Below are 26,385 nucleotides of genomic sequence, written 5' to 3'. Positions count from 1 at the left end.
ACAGCCACGGACACAGCCACCACCACAACTACAGGACAATCACAGTGACTTGGCTCTGGCACCGCCTACCAGGGAGCAACTAGAAGCACCTTTAGGCGGGAAGCTAGCCTTATTTTCAATAAACTGGCATTACATCACAAGAGACAAGTGGATTTTACAGACAATAGACCAAGGCTACAGGTTTCACTTCCATACTCTACCAGGGAAGAGAGGAATGCCAAACCTACCTCCAAATCAAAAGGCAGAAGCTCTAAAACAAATATCCCAATTATTAAAGATGAGAGCTGTGGAAAAGGTACCATCTATGGAGCAAGGAAAGGGATTTTACTCCAGACTCTTCCTGGTACCAAGAAAAGAAAGCAAATGGAGACCTATTCTCGACCTGTCCGCTTTAAACACATTCCTCATTGTTCCAAAATTCAAAATGCTGACTCTACAGCAGCTTCTTCCCATGCTGGGCAAGGAGTCTTGGCTGGTAACTCTAGATCTCAAGGAGGCATACCTGCACGTCCCCATACGACCAAATTGCAGAAGATACCTCAGATTTCTTGCAGGATCAGAGCATTATCAATTCTCAGAATTGCCCTTTGGCTTATCTACTGTGCCCAGAGTGTTCAGGAAATGCCTGGCATCAGTAATTGCTCATTGCAGGCTTCAGGGAATCCAAATCTACCCCTACCTGGACGACTGCCTGATACAAGCGGACAACAAAAACAAGCTAGCAGAAGACTTACAAAGGGTCATTTACCTGCTACAAGCCCTGGGATACACAGTCAATATAAAAAAATCAAGGCTGATACCATCCCAAAGAATAACCTTTTTGGGTGCAGAGTTGGACACATCAAAGCAAATGGCATTCCTAACAGTATAAAAACAGGAGCAGCTACCTCTCTACTTCTTGGCATTAACAAAGCAGAACCATCTGACAGCAAGAAAAGTACTGCAAGCCTTGGGCTTCATGGCATCCTGCATAATATTGGTTCCTCATGCCAGACTGCATATGAGAAAACTACAGTGGTACCTAAGGAATTTATGGTCTCAACACAAGCACAGCTTAGAAACCCAGATTCCAATTATTCCATGCCTGAAGCAAGAATTCCTATGGTGGGCTCAGGCTTGTCAATCAAACACAGATTGCCCTTCCACAGTACTCAACCAAGCCAAACCATCACGACGGACGCTTCAGACCTCGGTTGGGGGGCCCACATGCTGGACAAGTGCATACAAGGCTTATGGACTCAAGACCAGCTGCACCTACACATAAATCTAAAGGAAATGCTGGCAGTAAAACTGGCAATTCAGGCATTCAGACCATTTCTCCAACAAGGTCAATTGATGATAAGGACAGACAACACCACAGTTATGTGGTACATCATCAAACAGGGAGGCACACATTCGTATCCTCTTTGCCGGATGGCACTGGACCTCTGGAATGTGGCCCTGAGCTACAACATTCAGTTAAAAGCAATTTTTGTACCAGGAAAAGAAAACATTCTGGCAGACATATTAAGCAGGACTACCACGGATGCCCACGAATGGATGCTGCATCCGGACATCTTCAAAACCATTACAAGAAAATGGGGGCTTCCAGAAATAGACTTATTTGCATCCCCACGCAATCACCAGCTAAAGAAATTCTGCACAAGAATGTACCACCCACTTGCTTGGAAGGTGGACTCCCTATCCTTCAGTTGGAAAAACCTGACAGCATATGCATTCCCACCACTTCCTTTGATGCACAAGGTGCTATTGAAGATCAAAGAAGACCGTCCAAGGATCATTCTGATAGCTCCAGACTGGCCAAGGCAACATTGGTACCCATTACTGAGGAGCATGTCTCGGGAACAAATATGGCCACTACCCCTGGTTCCCTTGCTGTTAACACAGAACAACTACAACAATCTGCATCCAAACCTGAAAACTCTGCAGCTGACTGCCTGGAACATTGCATAAGACCAATTAACCCAAATTTATCCCAAAGGGTTAAAGACATTATCCTTGAGGCCCGCAGACCCTCAACAAAAAAAAATTATTCAGCAAAATGGAAAAGATATCTCATTTGGAGTACTGCAAAAGAAGAAGATGTGTCACTGGTAAACATAGCCAACATCCTGTAATACTTGGCAGAGCTCTTCCACAGGCCTGTCCTATTCCTCCATCAAGATTCATGCATCAGCTATTTCAGCAGAATACGACTTGGATCCTCCTGTCTTCTCACATCCTCTGCTCAGACAGTTTCTGAGAGGAATTAAAAATGTAAAGCCTCCTAGGAAGCCACCATTGCCAGCATGGGACTTGAACTTTGTGCTAGAAAAATTGACACTTCCTCCTTCGAACCAGCAGCAACAGCAGAATTACAATACTTATCATGGAAGACTGCTTTCCTGCTGGCAATCACTTCAGCAAGAAGGGTATCTGAACTTCAGGCATTAATGGCAGTACAACCCTTCCTGATCTTCCATCAAGATAGAGTGTCCATGAGAACAAATCCTTCCTTTATGCCTAAGGTGGTCTCCAGAGTTTCTTTAAATCAGGCTATCCACCTACCTACATTCTTCCCCAACCCACAGAACAGGGGAGAAAGACTGCTGCATACCTTGGATGTACATAGACAATTACGCTACTACCTGGACAGGACCAAGGGCAATAGAAAAACTGACCAGCTACTGGTAGCATATTCAGCAGGAAGGGAAGGAAAAGCAATTTCAAAACAGACAATCTCCAAGTGGATAGGAAATTGCATCAGATTTTGTTACTCCTACCATGGAAAGAAAACTCCAGAGAACATCAGGCCTCACTCTACAAGGGCTACAGCCACTACCACAGCCTTCTTACGAGGAGTGGCTACCAAGGACATTTTAGAGGCTGCTACTTGCAGCTCCGTGCATACATTTGCCAAGCATTATAATTTGCCTTTATACTCTAGATCCCGAGCAGGTTTTGCCACTGCTGTTTTGCAAGGGATCCTAACTACACCATAACTTTATTTTTCCTCCTCACCCAGTTTGGCTATGGTATTCTACCCATTTGTAAGGACTGCAGATGCATCCTTGAAGGACATAGTACAGTTTTGTACCTACCATAAATGTAGATGTCCGATAGGAATGCATCTGCAGTCAGGATTACCCACCCGCCTTCCCTCTGTGGTGCTCTAGGGTATTTGCCCATCTTATAGCTAGCTGGGGAATCTATTATGGTGTATTTGTTTGTATATATGTACATACATGCTTATTTTTGTGTTTGCTCTCTACTATTTGGAATCATTGGCATTTATCCAAATTTAGCCTTCCAAGAGGGCACCTGGCATCTGGGGCAAGAAACACTGAGGAAAATGGCGTCGGCTGATGCCTTTATACCCGAATAACTGCAGCTATGACGTCGGGTGAAGTGCGACACCAGCCGAGGCCAGACCCAGACTTTGGAATCCGGCCGACCGAGGGGCTGCCTGACGACAGGACAACCCATTTGTAAGGACTGCAGATGCATTCCTATCGGACATCTACATTTATGGTAGGTACAAAACTGTACTTTCTCTTTTGTCCCTGAGGGTACTTTTTTCCACCTGTGGCAATTCAGTTCTGAGTGTTTTCATCCGTACATCACCTTTATGCCCTGCACCTTATGCGGGAAGCATACATGTGACGTAGATGCCTATAAGATCTATAGGCTTTGGTGTACTAGCCAGATGTTGGACTATCCTTGGCAGGGGATCCCTATTGTAAAGTATACTGCAACAGTGAAGAGAAGGACATCTACTGCTATTGTAAGATTGTACACAACTGTATTTTCGGGTGCGGTTTCCCTTGTGGATATACCAGAAATCCATCAGAGCTAGATCTGATGATGCCTTATAAGCTAAACATAGATTACCCCTCCATAACCTGTAAGAGACTTCAGTACAGAGATGGGACCTTAATGCAATCTGTGTAGTTATTCATACCCTGAATTCTCCTGGTGAAGAACCTTCCAACTGGTGCAAGTGCCTGGTTAGATACATGCAAAAGGGGGTATTGTACTCAATGATGGGTCTGGTATGGGCTTAGTAGAATGGTACTGTTACTTTTTTGGACCTGGATGCCATACTCTTGCTTATGATTTGGGTGACATAGAATGAGTTTCTTACTATCTTGGCTACGTATTGGTCAAAAGCCAGATTATTCTCTACATGTGTTCCCAGATGTCTAACTATTGGGTCGGCTGTTAGGGGTGTTTTATTGATGAAGTAATTAGCTTGAGTGGATTATTTACCAAAGGGTAATATAATGCACTCCTTTGCATTGAGTTTTTATCTGTGGTTTTCGCACCAGTCATTTGTTTGTGTTGGACCTTCCTGTAGGATGTTGGCATTATGGGGGGAATCTGTGATAGCTCCCAGTTTACAGTCATCTGTGAACTTGGTGAACCAGAGGCCTTTGACATTAGCCTTGAGGTCCAAGAAGTAGATAGCAAACAGGAGCAGGCCCAACACAGTGCCTTGGGGTATTCCACTAGTTACTGGTCTCATGGTGGAGGTGGTCTCACCAATCCCGATTTCTTGGGTCCTATCTGTAGGCCAATTGTCAATCCAGCAAGTTGTGTAGGGATTTATGCCTAGTTCTAAGAGTTTGTCAACAGTACTTGAGTGGGGTATTGTGTTGAATGCCTTGGCCAGGTCAAGGCAGGCTGTATGCATTGTTTTCCCCCTCATCCATAGCCCTGGTGACCCTCTCAAAGAGGTATAAAAGGTTAAATATGCAAGAACTTTCCTTAACAAAGCCAAACTGGGATAATCCAGTGTCTGTAGGTTGCCAATGGCCTTGTTTATCTTTGCTTTGTATATTAGACTTGTCAGACTAATGGGTCTGTAGTTCCCAGGGGTTAGTTGAAGGTCCATCCATATGAAAAGGGATGACAATGCTTCCCTCTATTCACCTGATACACAAACTGTTATGTGGCTGTAGTTGAAGAGTGCCTGAAGTGGTCCTGTTAGGTCATGTTTTAGGCTATTTAGGAGGCAATTGGGGATATTATCCAGGCTCACTGAAGCAGTTTTTTGGCCTGAGTGGGCACCTCCAGGGCCTATTCCCCATTGATAGTTGGGGGTGTATGTTAGAAGAGATTTCAGAGAGGTAGTGGGGGGACTGAAAAGTGAAGTTAGGGCTAAAGTTGTCAGTTGATTTGCTATGTCACCCTGGACAGTAAAGGTTGTGCCATTTACCACCAGTTCTGCACACTGATGAGTATTACCTCTAAGTTTTTTAACATAGCTGAAGAAGGCCTTGTGATTATCCTTAGTCTGGAAGTTTATCCTGAACTCATAATTTGCCTTGCTGGACTTTTAGACCACTTGATTTCTTGTTTAGTTGAATCACAGAGCTCTTGTCTCTGAGAAATGCTCTTTCTGATTTTGGCCACGACTTTTTTCTTTTGTTATAGATCATGTTAAGGTAAGGATTCCACCAGTGTGGTTTGTTTTACTGTTTACTTCTGGTAGGTTTGGCAGCCTCAGTGCAGCCATTTACACGTTTGTTCAGAGTTTCTGTAAATAATTCTGCATAGTTAGCAGTGTTCTCAGGGTTTGGGGTTAGTGTAAATTTTGACAAATTGTCTCTTAATAGGATGTGGTTTGCTTTAAAATAGTTCCTAACTTTTAGGGGTTATTTGCATTTTCTGGGCTGATATTTACTTCAATCAAATGAGCGAGAGACCAGAGCCAAGAACAAGTAAACGGCTACCAAACAGTCACCACGATCTTCAAAGGAGACAGCTTTGTGGTCAGACTTCAACAATGAAGACATGAAATGGGGGAGTGGGGGTACAACGTTCTCCTATGCTGGTGAGTACTAGGTCTAATATGTTTGATCCTGTGGTTTGAAAGTGCTTGTGTTGATAAAGTCTTTTAAACATTGTGCATGTGAGTCAGAGGCAGAGTACGTTTCCTAGTCTGTAAAGGGGTAGTTAGTTAAAGTCTCCCATAAACAGGGTATTTTATTGGATGGTGAGTGCCTCTAGTAGGTCTAGGTAAGAGTTGTGAGCCTTGTGGGTCATAGAGGATGACCTGTAGCTGGCCAAGATATGGTAGGGACCCTTGTCTACGGAGACTTGGACATGGATGAACGCCAGGACAACGACCTGTTTAACCAGCTTAGAGTTGTATTTGCTGCTAACGTAGATCGAGGCAGTCTGTGCTGTTGCTGGTCTAAATGTGTGGAAGATTCTGTAGCCTTGCACTGCTGGAGTACTTTCTGCAGCTTTAAACCAAGGCTCCGTAACAACACAGATGTTTCACTAATCTTTTCTTCATTCATCTTCTGGTTTGCAGACAAAGTGGGGGAAGGTATAGACCCTCTGCTAATGATTTCCTAGTCATATTCACATTGATTGTAGTTGGGGCAATCCTTTTGTGAACTGCTGGGAGAAAAAATTGTTATGGCTATCATGGGGTGTCCAGCCTTTTGAGTAGTTGTGATAGCAGTCTGAAATATCTGAATTTCATTAGTTTATTAGTAAATGGTTGTTGAATTCCTGTCTGTTTCTGGAAAAATTACATTTGCTTACCATTTACAGCGTGTTTTTTTCTCTCGGAGATTTATACAAGCGTAATGTCTTGACTTTATATTTATCTCAGAAGTAATTATTTCATCTTCAAAATGTTAAGTAGGAGTGAGAGGAATTGTAGTTGCCAACACATATATGCAAGTGCCAACATGCCTGTTTCCCATAGATACCACAGTCACCTGCTTGTTATATTTTAGCAGAATGTGGCAGGAAACCAAACCTTTTACATAACAATTGTTATCCTGAAAACTAGCAGGCATGTCAGCACAGTTATTGTTGTCAGAGGTCCTACAATGCTGCCCTGCTCTGTCAGTGGTAAGAAAAGAAGGGAATTGGAGATGGACCTGAACTTGTCTATTGTATTTCTGTAGGTGCTGCTTACCCCTGAGGATGCTGTGCTGTCAGATGAGTTGAATCACGCCTCTATCATTGATGGAATTAGGCTCTGTAAAGCAAATAAGTATCGCTACAAGCACATGGACCTTAATGACCTGGAGGATAAACTGAAGGAAGCACAGGTACTGTCCACAGCAAAAGCAAGTGTGTATATCTTTGTGTACATCTGCATAGGGTCATGTTCCTGAATGCATGCAGGAGAATACATCAGGAGAATACACACTGATTATTGAGGGAAACCAGTTCCAGTATGTGTAGTGCCTGTCGGACATGTAGATTTTTATTACTGTAAAAGGATTACTGCAAAAAGTATACATCAGAGGTACGTACTTTCAGCTAGTAAGTAGAAGGGATGTACATGTTCATCGTAGGGTGTCTACATTCCAGCTTACTTTAAAGAAAGTCAACGGTATTCAGTATATTTCTGTCCCAGTGAGAGATTTGTAGTGTCATATTTTGTAAATCTGAGATAGAATGTCTCTATCTACCCCTTAATGACACTTGGGATCTGTAGAGTAAAACTAGTTACAAATCTCATTGTGGCTTTCTCTGAGGCTTTATACATTCAGCTTGGGTTCAACAAGAGGGAGGTTACTGGGGTACATTTTCTCAGTGGAATCACTCCTGCAGAGACTTTCTCAGAAATAACCATTTATTTAAGCCTTATCACAGCAAGTAGTTAAACTACCACAAAAGAAAATTTCATTGCAGCATTTTTCAGTTATCTTTCCTGGACTGTATATAGTTTCTTACATCTCTGGGAAACTTGCTATGAAAAGGGAAATCACTGGGAAAGATCCCCTTGTTGGAATCATGTCTGTATAACCTACTGTCATCTTCTTGGTAATTTCTGATGGCAATTTACTAACTAGTTCACATTACTCCTTGGGACATGTATAATGCCTAACTACCTACTATAGCCATTTCATCTTGCCTTTGAATCATTAGATTTTTTAAACAGTATATGAACTTGCCACATTTCACATGGAAATAAGTTTACCAATGGTTTCTGGGAGTTGGGGGGACATCTGTATGTTTCAGGCCTTCACAAGTATTTGGAGGAGTACTATCTACAGAGTAATTTCTTCCACTACAGTTTTTATATGCTTAACTTATTAGTACACAATCTGCTGCATTTCTTACTTTTCTAATTTCCTGTTCCTGTCTACCTCTGTATTGTTTACTTCATGTGCATTTGCCTCACTCTGTTTTACTTTCTCTCTATTAACTTTTAATGATATTTCATAGCCTTTCCTCTGCTCATCCTGCTTATTCTTTCCTACTTTCTTTTTCATAAATATTAAAAATGTGTCTAGTTAACTATACTGTAGACATGTTTTTACATTTTTGAATATGTGCATGCTAAATATTGTTTCTCTTTCTGTTTTGTATTTTAGTATTGAATTTAACAATATTTTAATACTTTATTATTGTGAAAACAATAATAAAGCATTTAGCTATATTTTAATGCTTTGTTTCCACTATCTGCTTGACCTTTAAAGTCATAAGACATATATTTATTATTACTTTTTTTAATTTGGATGCTTTTCCTTCTTGAATCCCCTGTGGAAATTAGATTTGCTCAACGGGGTTGATTTGGTTAGCAAAACAAACAATCATTTAGCAAGCAAAGCTGAGCTCATGTTGGATCATCTGAAAAAAAGAAAGGTTTCTGACCAACAATGAAGTGAGTTGATTGAGGCTTTATGATATCTAAACTGTGAAAGACCTGTAACCTATAATGTTGTAAAGCAAAAGGTTACTCTATTGCAGCAGGTGTGTTAGTTGAATTCTCTTTCACAGGAATTACTTTAAAAAATATATATATCTGTCATATCTTGGGTCTATGTTTACTGATCAAACGGCACATTCCTCAAATTGCCATTCATCATAAACATAGCATCAAAAGTTTGTTTTATTGAAAGACCGTATTATCGTAAAAAATATCATTGAACAATCATAGTTTAGGGAGGCGGAGTAGCAATCTTATTTAAAAATACACTTAACCTCTAGCCTCTGAAAACCCCACTTCCAAAAATTCATAATGACGAAACAATAGGCTCTGTTTTGTCCCTCAAAAACACAAAGAGAATCAACATCCTCTGCAGTTATGTTGCTCCAGGAAATAACTCACCTATAATAGAAGAGATACTACAATGGGCCACAATCAACCTACCCCAAGAAACCATCCTGCTAGGCGACCTAAACCTAGACTGGCTAGCCTGCAACTCCAACAATCCCTCAAACCATATTAACGTATTCGGATTCTCACAATTAATCCAAGAACACACTAGAGTTGACAAAAACTCCAAAAGAACTTCCATTCTCGACTGGACTTTAATCTCCCCAAAGAACACTATCATGTGGGCTGCCTACCAGATGAACTGAGCGACCACTGCCCCACATTCCTCCTTCATAAACAAGTAAATATACCCAAACCCATACTGCATAAGGAAACTAGAAATGAGCACAAGGTAAAGCTACAAATCCTTAACAGCATGTTACAGCAATGTGACTGGCTCCCACTAAAAACTCTGCCATTAGACCAGGCTATTGAATTTTTCAATAGTACTTTTATGAATGTTCTAAATATATTAGCTCCCATCAGAAAACTTAGAACTAAAGTTAACCATCTCCCTTGGCTAAACAGGACAACAAAAGCCTTACTAAAGGCAGAGACAATGCCTCGAAGAACTGGAAAAAATAACACTACCCAAGAAAGACAAAAGTATCAATAACTTCGGAATCGGGCCAAAAAACAAACAAAAATAGATAAACAAAACTACTTCCTAAACATCCAAAACAAACATTCAAAAAAAACCCAAAAGATGTTCTTCATCTCACATTGCTGCAGTCCTAACACTTGGGTAGTCCGCTGTCCCAGTCGGCCCGAATACCAAAGTATAAGGCTGACGTCGGTCAAGACGCATTATTCTGACGTCAGGGTACAAATGCGCATGACCGACGTCATATCCTCAGTCTTTTTTGCCGCATGGTCCGATGCAGAAGCAGTATTGCGAGTGCAGGTTGGCGTTCTGAAATTTTCTGAAGTCGGGAGTTTCAGACCGAATCAAAGTTGGCTAAGTACCCCGTTGGGGAATATTTTGTTTTTTTCTTGCCTCAGTATTTAACCGGATGTCAGAAAAAGTGAATAACTGTATTTCTTGTGGGAAACAGATACCTCATAGGGATTACCATACCTTGTGTATACCTTGCTTAGGGCCTGAGCACGACGTTGTTGGCTGTCGCTCTTGTGCTAGATTTAACAAACGCACTATAAAGAGAAGATTAGACTGTGCCAGGTTAGTTTTTGGGAAGCGTTGTAATTATAAAATGCCGGATGCTCCGGCGCCGCGGGCCCAAAAAGCGCAAGGACAAAGCAGCGAAGCCTAGGTTGGAAGAACCGTCTGTCCTGGACGTCGGTTCTTTAGAGGGCTTGGTGGAGCCGGTGGTTCTGCCTGAAGTTTCTTTGGAATCTCAGGGAGAGACTTTACTGTTACAAGATGTGTCCTCTCAGGAGGTAGGCCAGGCTGAAGGGGCTTCTCAGGTAGCTGTTCTCCCCTCCCTTCCTAAGGTGGTTAGGCCCTCCCCTTCTGTTTCCAAGGCTTCTTCGAGAGGCAGGCCAGGTTTAACTTCAGTGGGTGTCTCTCCTAGTTCTTCAGGGTCTCTGCCTAAGAAACATATGCTTAAAATGGCAGAGGATTTGATTACTATGATTAGAGGTTCTATGCCCCCTCCTGATAAGAGGCCTAGGGTGGAACCTGAGCTTGAGAGTTTTGAGCAGTGTTCGGAGGCTTCTGAGTCTTGACTGAAGACTTGCAGGAGTATCCTCCTTATTCTGATTCTGATGTAGATGATTCTACTCCTTCGGCTTCTCCTCCTGAGGATTTTTCTTTTTCAGATACTCTTCATTCCATGAGGGAGCATTTTAAATGGGAAGGTCAAGATTTCTCTGATTCCAGGAAAAGGCTTAGGGAATTTTTGTGTCTACCCCAGCATAGGCCTTTGGCTATACCTCCTGTTCTGGATGTGGTGGAAGGTGTTTTTGCTGAGGCTTCCTGAATCCTGATTCTTTGCCTCCTGCCCCAGTTAAACCGGATAGGTATTATAGGGTGCCTGAAGCTCATAAGTATCTTTTTAAGAGTCCTAGGGCAGACCCAGAAACTGTGTCTCAGGGGCCTAAAGGTGTTAAGGCTTCTGTTGTTAAAAATCCTGTTCCTCCTGATAAAGAGGCAAGGGCTTTGGATAGATGGGGAAAGAAGGTGTATACTTCTTCCACTTTAGCCATGAGGGCTTTGAATTGCCAGTTCCACATGTTAAAATACCAAAATTATCTCCTTTCACAATTGAAGTCTAAGGTGGATGCTCTGGCCGAAGGTATTGAGTGTAAAGAGTTGCAGGATTTAGTTCATGTTTCTGAACAGGTGGGTAAGCATTCTTTGCAATGTGGTTTTGATGCTGTACAGGCCTCTTCGAGGGTGGCTGCCACTGGTTCTGTTCTTCGCAGGCACGCCTGGCTGAGGGATCAGTATTTGGCTGAGCATGTTAAGACAAGGATTTTAGATGCTCCGTTGCAATCTGATGTGTTGTTTGGTTCGCCTGTGGAAGCAGTTTTAAAGAAAATGGAGGACAAGGCTAAGTCTATGCAGACTGTTAAGGATTTTTTGCAGGTCCAGCCTCCAAAGTTTAGTAGAAATTGGCCTACTAAGGGGTGGACATATCCTTCTTATGATTCCCAGTCTAGGGGTAGGTCTAGACGTGGTAGGGGCAGAGCTCAAGGTTCTTTTAGGCCTAGAACAGGGAGTTCACCTGCTCAGTCTTCTGGTGTGGGCAGGGGTCAGTCCTTTCGTAAACAGGCCCAATGACCTGCCTTTTCAGCTGCCAGAGCCTTCTCGTCTGGCAGCACCTTTGGGAGGAAGGCTGGCACTTTTCAAAGAAAATTGGAGTTTAATTACCCAAGACAGATGGGTATTGGATATCATTCACCACGGTTACAGGTTTTATTTCCATACCTTGCCTCCTTTCAAAGGCATGCCAGACATTCCTTCTCTACAAAGAAAAGAGGCTCACAAGCAAATTTCTCTGTTACTCCAAATAGGGGCCATTCAGCCGGTTCCTGTGCCAGAAAGGGGCCTAGGATTTTATTCTCGCCTGTTCCTAGTACCAAAAAAGGGGAACGCGTGGAGACCAATTTTGGATTTATCTATCCTCAACACTTATCTGGACATTCCCAAGTTCAAAATGTTGACGTTACAACAGCTTTTACCTCTGCTGGGAAAAGATCACTGGATGGTAACTTTAGATCTCAAGGAGGCTTATCTTCATGTGCCTATCAGACTCAGTTGCAGGAAGTATCTGCGTTTTCGAGCTGGGAATTCCCATTATCAGTTCTCTGCATTGCCCTTTGGCTTATCTACTGCCCAGAGTATTCACAAAAGTTCTGGCTCCAGTGATAGCTTACTTCAGGCTAAAAGGAATACAAATCTATCCTTACTTGGACGACTGCCTGATTCTGGCTCAAGAAAAGGAAGACCTTTTTCAGCATTTGGAATATGTGATAGCAGTGCTAAGATGCCTGGGGTATTCTGTGAACGAAATAAAGTCCAGTCTAGTACCCTCTCAAGACATGTGCTTTCTGGGTGTGAGACTGAATACAGCAACCCAGATGGCCTTTTTAACCCCGGACAAACAAAAGAATCTTTCCCTTTACTTCCATCAACTATCTCTTCAGTCCGGGCTGACTGCAAGGACAGTCCTTCAAGCCTTAGGGTTCATGGCATCTTGTATTCTGGTGCTTCCCAATGCCAAACTGCATATGAGGAAGCTACAATGGTATCTCAAAAATGTATGGACACAGCACTGCCAGGATTTGGACACTGTCATTCAAATAATACCTTGCATTCAAAAGGAATTTTTGTGGTGGGCTCAGGAATGTCACCTAAACAAGGGACTCTCTGTGACCCGGCCAGAGGCGAGTCAGATTCTAACGACAGATGCCTCAGACATAGCTGGGGAGCTCAACTGAATGGAAAGTGGATACAAGACAAGTGGCCTGCCAGACTACAGCATCTACATATCAACATGAAGGAGATGTTAGCAGTCCAGTTTGCATTAATGGCTTTCAAGGAGTTACTTCTTCCAGGGCAGGTGTTGATTCTAACAGACAACACAACTGTCATGTGGTACATCAACAAACAAGGGGAACACATTCTTATCCTCTATGCAGGCAAGCAATGATTTTGTGGGAGACTGCGCTCAGCTTGCAACTAAATCTTCAGGCAAGGTTTCTGCCAGGAGCACAGAACTCCTTAGCAGATGTGTTAAGCAGGCAAATCATGGATCCCCACGAGTGGAAACTGGATCTTCATGTATTTCGAAATTGACAGTGTCATGGGGAACTCCAGACATAGATCTGTTCGCTTCTCCACTAAACCACCAGCTGCCAAAGTTTTGCACGAAAGGTTTCATCACACAGCTTGGAAAGTGGATGCTCTTTCTTTCAGTTGGAAAAATCTTCATGTGTATGCCTTTCCACCTCTGCCTCTCCTCCCAAAGGTTCTCCTAAAGGTCAGACAAGACAAGCCAAGGATGATTTTAATAGCTCCAGATTGGCCTCGGCAACACTGGTACCCATTACTGAGGAGTCTGGTAAGGAAGCCTCCATGGCCTTTACCTTTGATTCCACACCTATTGTCTCAGAGGGACGGTCATCTACTCAATGTCAAGCTTCACTCTCTTCATCTAACAGCCTGGCATATTCTGTTTTGAACCACAGCAGGTCTCAACTTCCTCAACAAGTTTTGAATGTGATTATGGAAGCCAGAAGACCTAGTACAAGGAAAGTGTACGAAAAATGGAATAGATTTTTATTTTGGAGTGCAGCAAAGGATTTGGAGGTTTCTGAGCCTAATTTGAGTGTGGCTCTTCAATATCTTACTGAGTTATTGGACAAAGGTTTGTCTTTCTCTTCCATTAAGATTCATGCTGCAGCAATTTCAGCTCACTATGATTGTGACCCACCATTGTTTTCTCATCCTTTGTTCAAGCAATTTCTTAGAGGGGCAAAGAATATAAGACCCCAATGAGCTCCTACTCCTGCTTGGGACCTCAATTTTGTGTTGGAGAAACTTACTCTGCAACCTTTTGAGCCTCGGCTACTGCTGAATTGAAATACTTGTCATGGAAGACTGCTTTTTGTTGGCCATTACTTCTGCAAGAAGGGTTTCTGAATTGCAGGCCCTTATGGCGGTTGAGCCTTTTGATTTTCCATAAGGATAGGGTATCATTACGACTAATCCTTCCTTTATGCCTAAGGTGGTCTCTAGTGTGGCTTTAAACCAAACTATTCATTTACCTACTTTTATGCAGATCCCCAAAATAAGGGGAAAAGATTTTGCACACTTTAGATGTACACAGGCAGTTGCGTTATTATTTAAGCAGGACTAAGGATTTTAGGCAGTCTAAACAGTTGTTTGTTTCTTTTGCTTTGAGTTCTCAGGGCAAGCCTGTGTCAAAACAAACAATTTCTAAGTGGATTGGGTTTTGCATTGCATTTTGTTATTCCCATCATGGCAAGGAGATTCCAGCTGGGATTAGGCCTCATTCCACTAGGGCTACTGCCACTTCAACAGCATTCCTAAGGGGGGTGGCAACTAAGGATATTTTGGAGGCAGCTACTTGGAGTTCAGTGCATACTTTCTCTAAGCATTACCACCTTCCTCTCTACTCTAAATCTAGGGCTGGTTTTGCCACGGCTATTTTGCAGGGCATGTTGTCAGCTCCAGCTTCTTTATGATTTGCCAGCCTCCCTTACCTCTGCTTTGGGATTCTACCCAAGTGTTAGGACTGCAGCAATGTGAGATGAAGAACATAGTACAGTTTTGTACCTACCATAAATGTAGATGTTCGAAGATCCACATTGCTGCAGTCCCCTCCCTCCTTCCCCTCTGTGTTTAGGGGTGGTTGTGTGGGTGGGGTTGTACTTTTGTAAATTTGTATATATTGTACATATTTTTGGTACAGGAGGGTTTGGTGTTTTTTGGTTTTGGCCTTATCTTTTTAGGGTCTTCTGACATCTGGGGCAAGAAAAGACTGAGGATATGACGTCGGTCATGCGCATTTGTACCCTGACGTCCTGACGTCAGAATAATGCGTCTTGACCGACGTCAGCCTTATACTTTGGTATTCGGGCCGACTGGGACAGCGGACTACCCAAGTGTTAGGACTGCAGCAATGTGGATCTTCGAACATCTACATTTATGGTAGGTACAAAACTGTACTTTCTGGCAGGCTATCAATACCCTTCTAAAACCCGGCAAAACTACCACGCCAGCTCCCAGCACCAATACCGAACTTCTCCCCCCCAAAGGAGCAAATGCCTATCCCAACCCAATGTAACCTCCCTGACATCACAGATGCACAGGTGAAAGCTGCCCTCTCCAAAGCAAAAAACACAGCATCTATGGGACCGGACGGTGTCCCAGGCTGGGTCTTACACGAGCTACAAGAAGAACTGAACCCTCACATTAAGTCACTGTTCAAACTTAGCCTTACTACAGGATATGTACCCAAAGAATGGCGTACTGCTACAGTGGTCCCACTCCACAAAGGTGGTGCCACAACAGACCCCGGAAACTATTGCCCCATAAGCCTGACTAGTCTGGTCTGTAAAGCTATGGAGCGTATTATCATGGAACTCATAAACAAAGACATTGGGAGCCTCCAGACACTGGACCCTACCCAATTTGGCTTTGTTAAGGGCAGATCTTGCCTCTTAAACCTAGTTGATTTCTTTGAAACAGTTACCAAAGCCATAGATGAGGGCAAGGTAGTCCACACAGCCTACCTGGACCTCGCAAAAGCCTTCGACACAATACCCCACTCGGGCATCATAAATAAGCTTACCAGCTTAAATATCAACCCCTATATCACAAGATGGATTGCAAACTGGCTCAGAGATAGAACCCACATGGTCAGAATCGCAGGTGCCATGTCCGAATCCAAACCAGTTACAAGTGGCGTCCCACAGGGCTCAGTTCTGGGACCTCTCTTGTTCGGTATATACTTCTCTAAGGTTCAGGCTAACACGGGGGGATTATGGCTGACAAAGTTCACAGATGACTGCAAACTGGGAGCCATAATCGAATCTCCAGCTGACACAAGCATCCTCCAAAAGGGTCTCACAGAGACGGTTGCTTGGTGCCAGAGCCACGGCCTCAAGCTAAATGCTAAAAAGTGCATAGTCATCCCCTTTGGAAAAAACAAGGTGCCCACAAATTACCACATAGGTGGTAATCCATTAAGTACGGAAGAAGTAATTAGAGATTTGGGGACCAACGTAGTAATCTCTCCTTTGAAATTCACGTTGCCAAAGTGGTTAGAAAGACCTTCTATATAACCCACCTTATCACGAAAGGGTTCGCATCTAGATCAAGAGAGGTCATTGTGCCCCTCTACTCGTCACTCATCAGGCCCATAATTGAATACAGTGCCCCTTTTGGGATGTACCTTACCCGACACCTGCAGCAACTGGAGAGACCCCAAAAGTACCTCACCAAGAGGATCATGGGCTACAAACAGATGTCCTATGCAGCTCGACTAAAGAAACTCCAGCTCTACTCAGTTGCTTACCGCCTACTCAGAGGCGATCTATGCCTGACATACAAAGCCATGTCAAACCCAGAATTAATGGACATGCTCCACCTCAAAAAATCCAAGTCCCTTAGAGCTACACGCTCCAGGGACCTAAACCTCAGCACAAAAATAAATAGGACATGCTGGAGGGACAGATTCATTTCCCAGAGGCTCCCCTCACTCTGGAATAGAATCCCAATTCATGTTAGACATAGCCCCTCGCTGACCCTCTTCAAGTGAAATCTTGACGCGTGGATGGGAAATCACAAATTCACCCCTGGGATCTCTTCTGTGTCCCTGCTAGTCAGAGGCACAGTAAACTAATCTTAAAAGGGTACCTTCTGTGACCTACTTTACAGAGGCACAGTAGGTTAATCTAATAGGGAGGCGGAAGCCAAATACACTCTGGCTAGGCTTATAAATGCCTTAGGGCAGATAGCCTAGTATCTACCTATGAACCTATGACAGCATAGCTTCTCAATTTAACCATCACTTCACAGAATCTATTCTCACATTATCTACCCAGCTATCCAACAATAACTAACTTCACCCCAACTGTAAATCAAAACACCATACCCACCTTTACAGTCTCACCTGTACCTACCTCCACAGTTAGAAAACTTCTCTCTAAACTAAACCCCCCCACTCTCACAACAGATGGTCTACCCACTAATTTCCTAAGATTAGCTGCAGAGTCACTAGCCTACCCTGTCTCAATTCTTATAAACAGCTCTATACAAGAAGCTTACATCCCCCAACTATGGAAAGTGTCATATATTATTTCCCAGAAAGTGTCATATATTCCCCTGCACAAGGGCGAAAACTCCTATGAACTATCAAAATCAAACTACCGGCCCATTGCTATCGTATCCCCCCTTTCCAAGCTCCTAGAGAAATGTATTCACACCCAGATAATGCACTTGTTAACCTCACATAATCTCCTCTCCCTCACACAACATGGTTTCCGCCCAAACCACAGTACAACTACTGCTGTTCTCTCCTTTACCGACCAGGTTAACCAACTAAGAAAAATAACTTCGTATCAGCCCGTATTCCTAGATCTATCTAAAGCATTTGACATGGTCTCCCATAACCTACTCTTAGACACTTTATCCACCATGTCCTTTGCCCCCTCCACTGTTTCCTGGTTCAAAAACTATCTCTATGATAGAAAACAATCAGTCAAATGGCAAGGCATACTATTACTTCTACTATCAACTACTATAGGCGTTCCTCAAGGATCAATACTAGGTCTTCTACTTGTCACCATTTTCACTAACAAACTACATGCCTCCACCCTGCTTGCATCACTTATACAGCACGCAGATAACTCCACACTCATCTGCTCAGCCCCATCCATAGCCACTCTTCAAAAGCTTACCCAATAATCCTTCTGCTCTGTGGAACAATGGATTACTGATATCAAACTTATTTTAAACCCCAACAAGACAAAATTACTCCTTTTTACCCCCAATAAATCCAAATCCACACCTCCTTCCTTCAGTATCACCTCCAAAAACAGCACCACAATCTCCCCCTCCCCCATACTAAGCTCGTCGGGGATGAAATAGATAAGGATCTTCACTTTGATGTTTATATCTCGCAAACCATTAAAAAGGTACATAAAAAATTAGAAACGCTATACAAACACAAACAGTTCCTATCATACCAAGCACGAAACTCCATAGCCCAAACCCGCCTCTTGTCTACCCTAATGTACGCATCACCAATCCTAATTCATGACAGGAAAACAGAGATAGACAAGTTAGAATCATGTTACAATAAAATTGCACAGTTCGCCAATAACCCCCCTTTTAGAAGTCATCACTGTCTTGCCCTAAGGGAACTATAGTGGTTAGAACTTCCTCAACTAATACATTACCATCAACTAGTGCTTTGCCTTCAACATAATAAGGAACCCCCACAAAACCCCAGCCCTAAACCAACTACTAAACCAATATTCAGTTAATTGTCCTCTACGCTCATCCGACAAAACCCTGCTCTGCATATCCAAAGCCAATAATTCTGCAGGGAAATCTCTTTTTTCCCACACCATCGCTAGGGAATGGAATAACCTCCCCCAAAATATCTCCTCAACACCATCTATCTCACTTTTCAAAAAGTCACTCAAGTCACACCTCTTGCAGTCATGGCTCTGTCCTTGCATCACATAAAGGCTTTCCTGCTCTCCACCAAATCTTGCTACCCTCCTCTCTTCACTACTTATCATCTCTAATATACAGTGCTCAAATGCTCAAATATACCAACACAGGGCCTACCATCTTGCAATTTTTTTTTTATCTTGTGCAAATTATTTTTTATCTTGTCAGATGCCTCTTTCATGTCATCAGTTATTGATTGCATCAGTCCATGTGTTTAGCTGTGCCAATACTGACATCCAGGATCTACTATGTATAAGCTAAATGTCCTTAGAACAATCTATTATATGTTATATCTGTTTGATTTTATACATTGTATAGACTATTATATGAGAAATCTCTTTGATTGTGTATATACAACTCTATACAGAATTTTTCTGTTGTAAATTGTGTTCTTGTGGAGCTTTTCTCCCTGGGCCTCCGCTGTAAATGGACCTCGTTCCAATCGGACTTTCCCAGTAAACAAATGTAAAATAAAAATAAAATAAATAAAATATAAATAAAATAGTTGGCCAGCATAAAAAAGTATGTACTTATTGGTAATGTAAGGATAAGGAAACCTGCCCTTTCCCCCCTGTAGCGCGATCTCTTTGATATATATAATTAGCAGGCAGTCACCCTCCACATGAGTAGGATTCTGTGAACACCAGACCCTCCTTATGTGGGGGGGCACACCCCCGCTAATTATATATATCAACTCCGAGATCACACTACAGTGGGGAAAGCGCAGATTTCCTTATCCTTATGTTACAGATAAGTAAGCACTTCATGTATTTTCTTTATGTTGGCCAACTATGATCATTTATTGATATTTTTTACGATCACATGGCCTTTCAGTGAGTGACATGTTTGATGTTATGTGTGCAATGAATGGCCGTTCAGGGAACATGCTATTTGATTGCTAAACATAGATCCTCGTATCTTTTATCCCTTTCCCTAGCAAGATATTTTTCTGTAGCCTTTTGATCCCCTCTTTTCATGCCATCACTCTGTTCCCATTGCCACTTTTCTCCCGCAGGACTGTGTCCTAGTGGCACTAAAGGTTTGATGCCATGGTGGGGTTAACTCTTTATCCTTTGCCCCACACCATGTGTTTTTTTCCCAAACAAACCGTTACAGTGCATACTCCAGTACACACAGATCGAAGGCTGTGCTAGAGTTTGAGTTGTGATATGTCTAATTCATATATGCATAGGCTGTCATATCAACATTCTGCACTAGAAATCTGCACTTACATGGGTGTTCATATTACCCCTTCCCAAAAATGGAAACACTGGCTGTTAGTCTTGTGCTAGAAGCTAACAGTAGACAGTGCAGGCTAGCAAAGAACTGTGGCAGAAAGTAAAACAAGTTTTTGCTCCCTCCTTTGTAATTTTTTTTTATTTGCTGGTAAATCACTGCATATTAAAGTCAGTCGAAACTAACTCTTACATGCAGTGACTGAATAGCAAAAAACTGGAACACAAAAACAGCATCGACTGTTGAGATGTCTTTTAATTCTGGTACCTCGGCCTTACTTCTCATGGAATACATTTTTTAAACATTACCCCTTTTATAAATAATTGATTCAACAAGACTTGTTAAACCATGCATCAAATTGCTTCAAGCACAATTCACTACAAATTTCTACTTTTTAAAATTTCTTACTTTTTTTTGCAATCTTCTCATAATCATAATGTGCAATGTAGTCATATCAATATATATATATATAATTTTTCTTCCATTTTTCACAAATTTTTTTTTTTTTTTTTTTTTTTTTTTTTTTTTTCATGTTTGATGCATTGATTCAACCACACCTTGACTTACCTTAACACACATATGATAAATATTAAACTTGAATGCAAAATTTAATTGTGCGAATTAGTTACTACATTTCAATGTTCAAGCCATTCGGAAAGAGAGGCTTATAATTTAAGATAAATCTAGGCTCCATTTGCAGTAATTTATATGAAGAAGTCAGTCAAAACTGCCAGAATTAGAGTTTCATGCATCTTAATATTCATAAAACAGCATATTGGCCCAAAACTTGCTGTTCTATTAAATTTTCAAGTGAATGAGAAGAATACTTAAAAACTGCCCCTAATTTTTGCAACCCAGAATTCTTAAGCAAATAAGGTAAGAGGTGTGCTGCTGTCTGTCTGAAAGCACTCTGAATGCTTTACTGACTTTCAGTAAAGGAGCCTGGTTGGTTCCTACATTGCGTAACTTGGGTTACCGGTTTTGTGTTCAGGGTGCCATCTGTCTGCGCTGCTGGAGACTGATAAGAATATTTCTTGGTCATAGGGAAGATGGACTATGACTTTATTTTGGGTTAATTGTAACCTTTTCTTTCTCACAAGGTGAATAAAATGTCATTTCCTTCCATTTCACTGTTGCAGTATTCATTAAATTAGGTGTTCCCTGCCAAGGATGGCCCAACATTCCGCCAGTATACCAAAGCCTTTAGGTTGCTTTAAGGTATGCCGTATACCACACATATGCTCCTTGCAAAGTGTAGGGCATAAAGGTGACGTCCAGACGTACCATCCTTAGAGCTTCTTTGCCACCAGTCCGAATGCCATCACTTGATCATCAGTCTAACTGCCTGTTCCACTGCTGGTTCACCAAGCTGTTGCAGATAAGTGCCCCATTGGGGTTCTTTTTTATTTACCTTTTTTATTTTTGCTTGTGGGGTTTCATGCCATCCAAGAAGGGTAAATGCTAGTGTGGGAGACAGATTCCCCATAAAGACTGCCACGAACAGTGTCTAATTTGCCTTTGCACCTTGTACGACCATACATCCTGTTTCTTCTGTCAGGCCTTTGTACCTAAAACCCTTCATAGTAGACATTCTTCTTTGGAGCTCCATCTTGAAAACTAGCATCTTGAGCTTCTTGTGAAAGACACAATGGAGGGAACTTCCCGCTCCGAGGGATCACCGTCAGTGAAGAAGGCCAAGAAGCCTACAACTTCCCAGCTAGAAAAGACCTAGTTCAAACAAACTCAAACCCTAGGTGTCTTTGATCATCTGATAAACTGCTTTTAAAGGTTAGCAAATCCTGCAATAGCTACGGTGATTCCCTGTACTCTAATAAAATATCCAGAACCTGGAATCTATTACCCTAACACATCATAAACTACACAGACAGCCCTAAATTCAAGCTACAGCTAAAACACTGTACTAATCACTGGCTATGCATCTGCACTGCATTATGCTAGGCTAAATACTATCCCAGGCCAAGTACTCCTATTCAGAGCGCTCTCACCCTTCTTGTTCCCACCTTTCCTATATCATTTATTTCTCTTATCTTCAATTTCTTGTCTACTAACTTAAAAAAAAAACTTTAATTCATGTTTGTTAATGGGGGCAAGTGAATATGTAAAGACATTTCTTTTTTGTGCGGTCTATTCTCCATGTAACTCATTGTAGTATATTTTGATGTAACTATATTTTCCAATAACTCCATTATTGCTTTATCTTGCTGCAACTGTATTTTTCAAGTAACTCCATTGTTCTGCATTTCAGTTTTAGTTTGTAATATGTATTTTGCTTCAATTTTGCTGTTATTTACATTGTCTTACTATCTTAAGTTTCTGGAGCTTTTCTCCCTGGAACTACACTGAAAACGGGCAACTGGCCAAGTCGGACATTACCTGAATAAAAATGTAAAAAAATAAATAAGACTCTCCACCATTGCCTTTGCAATGGATCTGCAGCACACTGAAAGTCTCTGCATATTTTTTGGTGTTCTGCCAATGTCACAAGATATGGGATGGTAGTTTTTCCTTTATGCAGAATTCTAGAAGACCATCTCCCCACTCACTATACCGTTCAGCATCTGCATCACGGGTATACAGTCAAACTTTTTCCTGCCCACACCTCAGGCCTGTTGCTAATGTCTTTGGTGCAGAGGACCCCACACCAAAGACATGATTGGCTGCCTGCATGGGGGTGCATGGGCCTTGACCTCTTCAGATAAAACATAAATAAATAAATAAATAGAAAACAGACTGTCATGTTCCATATAGTTTATTAGAGACTGCTGGATTTTGGTTTGCACTTGTACTGATTTTGAATACCACAAAGTTTATGAAGTACAATGTTAGATGTTATGTTGTCCCTATCTCACCTTCATTCTTGCTGGTTGGGTTCGGGGCCAATCCTCGGCTCTGACTCGGCTGTATACTATAGCTCGAGAGATTATACTGGCTCGAGATTAGCCCCTATCCCAACATGCCTAGCGGTAGCTACCCAGATCTTGTTTGCCGCTTGCAGCATCAAGATTGCGATTATTGGCTCAGGATGAGTATTTAGTTATTTTATTATTTTATCTTTAAAGTAGCAGGTTTATTAGTAGATTCCTAGTTTGTGTCAGTTTATAGTGTTTCGTTCAGCCTAGCAACCTTCTGACCTTCCTCTGCTGCCTTTTGGTTGTTTTTTGTGGCTGTCGTTTTCTTAAGCCTTCCTTTCCCCTAGAACACGTTTAACTTAGAGGGTTCTTTTCTTCTTTTTCCCATCTGTCTCTTTGGAGTAGCTATTTAAGTTAGAGGCTCTCCTATTTGGGGGAGTCGCCATTTTACTTAGAGGCTCTCCCCCTTCTTTCCTTGTTATATAAAAAAAAAGTTTTACCTTGTTTGGTAGTAGTTGTAGTTAACCTGTAGTTGTGGTTTATCGCTGCCTTTACAGACTTGTTACTGCTGTTTGTGTTTGCTTACCTTAGTTTAAACATGTCCAAAGAGTCAAAACCCTCTGGCATTTAAGAAATGCGATTCGTGCTGCCAAAAGATGTCCCTTACGGATGGGCACACAAGCTGTATATACTGTTTAGGGGCTGTTCACCTGCCGGACTCTTGTTCGATCTGTCATGCTTTTAGTTCCCGATTCCTGCAGGAGAGAAAAAAAATTAATCTTGCATGGCTTATTGAAGAACCCTCAGGATCCTTTGTCTCAGGCTCCTCAGACAGCAAAAAAGTCTGACAAGTCTCCTAAACTGTCATCCTCAACGGCTCTTATTTCGGAGCAACCCAAATCTGGGGACAAGTCTTCGGCTCTGTCGGTTTCTAGTGTCGGCTACAACAAAGCTATGTCTCTGGTGGCTCCATCAGTGACTTCAGAGCCAGTCCAGTCCCATAAAAGAACCAGGTCTTCCTCCTTGGAGCTGGTGCGCTCTGCTCCACAGTTCCCATTGTTACAATCTGTGGCAGGCAGTCACCGGTCTTCTTCTCATTCCTTTCGGTCCTCCAGGCTTTCAGATCATGATGTAGTGAGAGTGGTTAATAGGCTCCTCAAGTCACAGGCACTAGCCAAATTGTTATCAAGCCCAGGCCACAAGGAATTGGCTCCTTCAGCCCATCCAGCATCTTTATCGGTTATTCCTCCAACTCCCTTGAGCTCGGAGCCGGAGTGCATGGAAGTCGTGGTGGTGGAACCTTTGGCTCCGGTTACCTCTGCTTTATTGGTCTAGACTCCCACTCCAACCTCCTCGATGTCTCAGTCCATCGAGGGATCTGGGCGCCGAAGCTCTCTCGTCGGCTGTGAGGGGAGGTGGCATCGGACCCTTGTCTTACTCTGTTCTCCCTCTCAGAGCTTCGGCGCAGGTGAGCTTGACTCCCACATCTGCCTTGGAGCCATCTCTGTCGGCTCGGAGATCTCCATGCTCTTCGGAGCGGGAGGCTCCTTTGGCCTGGGACCATGGTGCCTTCAAGGTGATGAGGAGTGTGCTGTCCCCTGAGACCGCTCCACCCTCGGCTCCATTGGCTCCTTCTCCCTCAGTGCCTGTGCCTGCCTTTGATCCTCCTCCTCCTTCGAAGCATAGGGAAGCTATACCCCAGGACGCCCCATTAGGCAACCCCACTTCTTCTGAAACCTCTCCCGAACATTCGGAGAAGGTCCCTTGGAAGAAAAAATGTAAGGGGAAGCATCTGGACTCCCCTGAGTCCCACACTTCAGATACAGATTTGGATGAATCGGAAGGGACCCCACAGTCGCCCTCTGAGGATGTCTCTTTTTCAGACATCTTGGAAATCCTTAGGTCGAGGGGTGGCTGGAAGTCCCTAGCCCCTTCTGAGGACGAGTCTGTCTACCTGGACGTATTTGGTTCCCAACCCTTCACTTCTTGTGTGTCTCCACCTTTTCACCCTCTCTTGTCAGTTGTGAGTTGGAAGCCGTGGAGCTTTCCATCGACCATGGAACCGGTTCTGTGGAGACCAAATAAATTTATAACTGCCCCTGAAGATAAGCTCTTTCTTTCCAGGGGAGTTCCTGTTGATGCTATGGTGGTGGCAGCAGCCACTAAGAAGGAGTTAGTGGAAACTTCTTCATCTGTCCATCCACTGAACAAGGAGTCTCGTACGATGGACAGGTATGGGAAGTGGTATGTTCTCTTCAGTGGCCTTTACACTCAGGTCACTGAATTATTTGACACACTTTACGTGGTTCAGCGGGATCTCCTAAAAGAGATGGGAGATACCCTACAGGATCCTACAGCTGAGGGAGTTGCGAACAAGGCAGCTTCCTAGCTTGCAACCTTGACTTCAGTAGTTAACTCCTCTTACGCGACAGATGGAGCGAGTAGGGCAGCAGGTACCAGAGTTGCTTTGTGGAGACACTCCTGGATGCGCCTTTGTCAGTTTGTAGAACCCTTCAAGTCCTCCTTTACTAATACCCCCTTTGATGGGTCGTCCTTGTTTGGGCCTCAGGTAAAAGAGACTCTCACCAGGTGTGAAAAGGATGGCAAGACTTTCTCTGACATAGGAGTCCGTTTTTCCGCTCCATCTAGACCCTACCCTAAAGGTCAGAAGAGCGGGAAAATGTGGTTTCGGAAATCCCAGGGAGCTTTGCCTGACACACGTGGAGAATTTTCCCCTAGGGGCAGAGGGGGAAATAACAACGGAAGATGCCGGCCTCACGGCAGGGGGGGGGGGTCCACAACAGCAGGGTGACAGGAAGATGTTCTCTGCTAGGCCCTTCCAGCACTCCTGAAGGGAGTCCCAACTGTCCGCCTCTGGAGGCAGTCAGGGGCAGAGTATCAGTGTACCCAACAGCCTGGCAAGCTATCACAAAAGATGCATGGGTACTGTCAATAATATGCAGGGTTTACAAAATTCCCTTTTCCCAGTTACCCCCCACAAGAACACAATGGTCAATCCCAGACATTCCACCCAGTCTTTGGGATCAAGCAAACCTAGAAGTACAAAGGTTACTAGAAAAAAGAGCCATCCAAGAAATCCCTGCAGACCAAATCAAATCTGGAACTTAGTCAAGGTTCTTTTTAGTTCCAAAAAAGACAGGGGACTGAAGGCCCATTTTGGATCTCAGCAAGCTAAACAAATCAGTAACAAAAGCAAAGTTCTAGATGGTAACATTGCAATCCATTCTTCCCTTTCTGTGTCAGGACAATTGGATGTGCTCCATCGATCTCCAAGTTGCATACTACCGCATAAAAATGGACAGGCATTCCAGGAGCTTTCTACGCTTCCGGCTAGGAGCCAGTCATTATCAGTTCAGAGCCCTGCCCTTTGGTCTCACCACAGCCCCCAGGGAGTTCACCAAATGTATGGCAGTGGTCACGGCTCACCTGAGATGTCTAGGATTCCAGGTGTTTCCATATTTAGATGACTGGCTCCTCACTGCTACCACCGAGCATCAACTGATCAAAGCACAGGACCGTACAATTCAAAC

The 26,385-nt window shown here is 43.0% G+C and overlaps 1 protein-coding gene across 1 annotated transcript in view; it reads left to right on the top strand.

Annotated features, from left to right (window-relative positions):
- Positions 1-26,385, top strand: part of GCAT (glycine C-acetyltransferase) — a 507,826-nt gene that overhangs the window by 235,453 nt on the left and 245,988 nt on the right. Inside the window, exon 4 of the mRNA XM_044068107.1 lies at positions 6,909-7,055. Coding sequence (XP_043924042.1) covers positions 6,909-7,055 — 147 coding nt within the window. The remainder of the gene's footprint in view (positions 1-6,908; positions 7,056-26,385) is intronic.

Source organism: Protopterus annectens, chromosome 1.part0 (assembly GCF_019279795.1).
Source record: "Protopterus annectens isolate FY-2018-M chromosome 1.part0, PAN1.0, whole genome shotgun sequence".
Lineage (NCBI taxonomy): Eukaryota > Metazoa > Chordata > Ceratodontiformes > Protopteridae > Protopterus > Protopterus annectens.
This window is presented reverse-complemented; position numbering and strand designations above follow the sequence as displayed.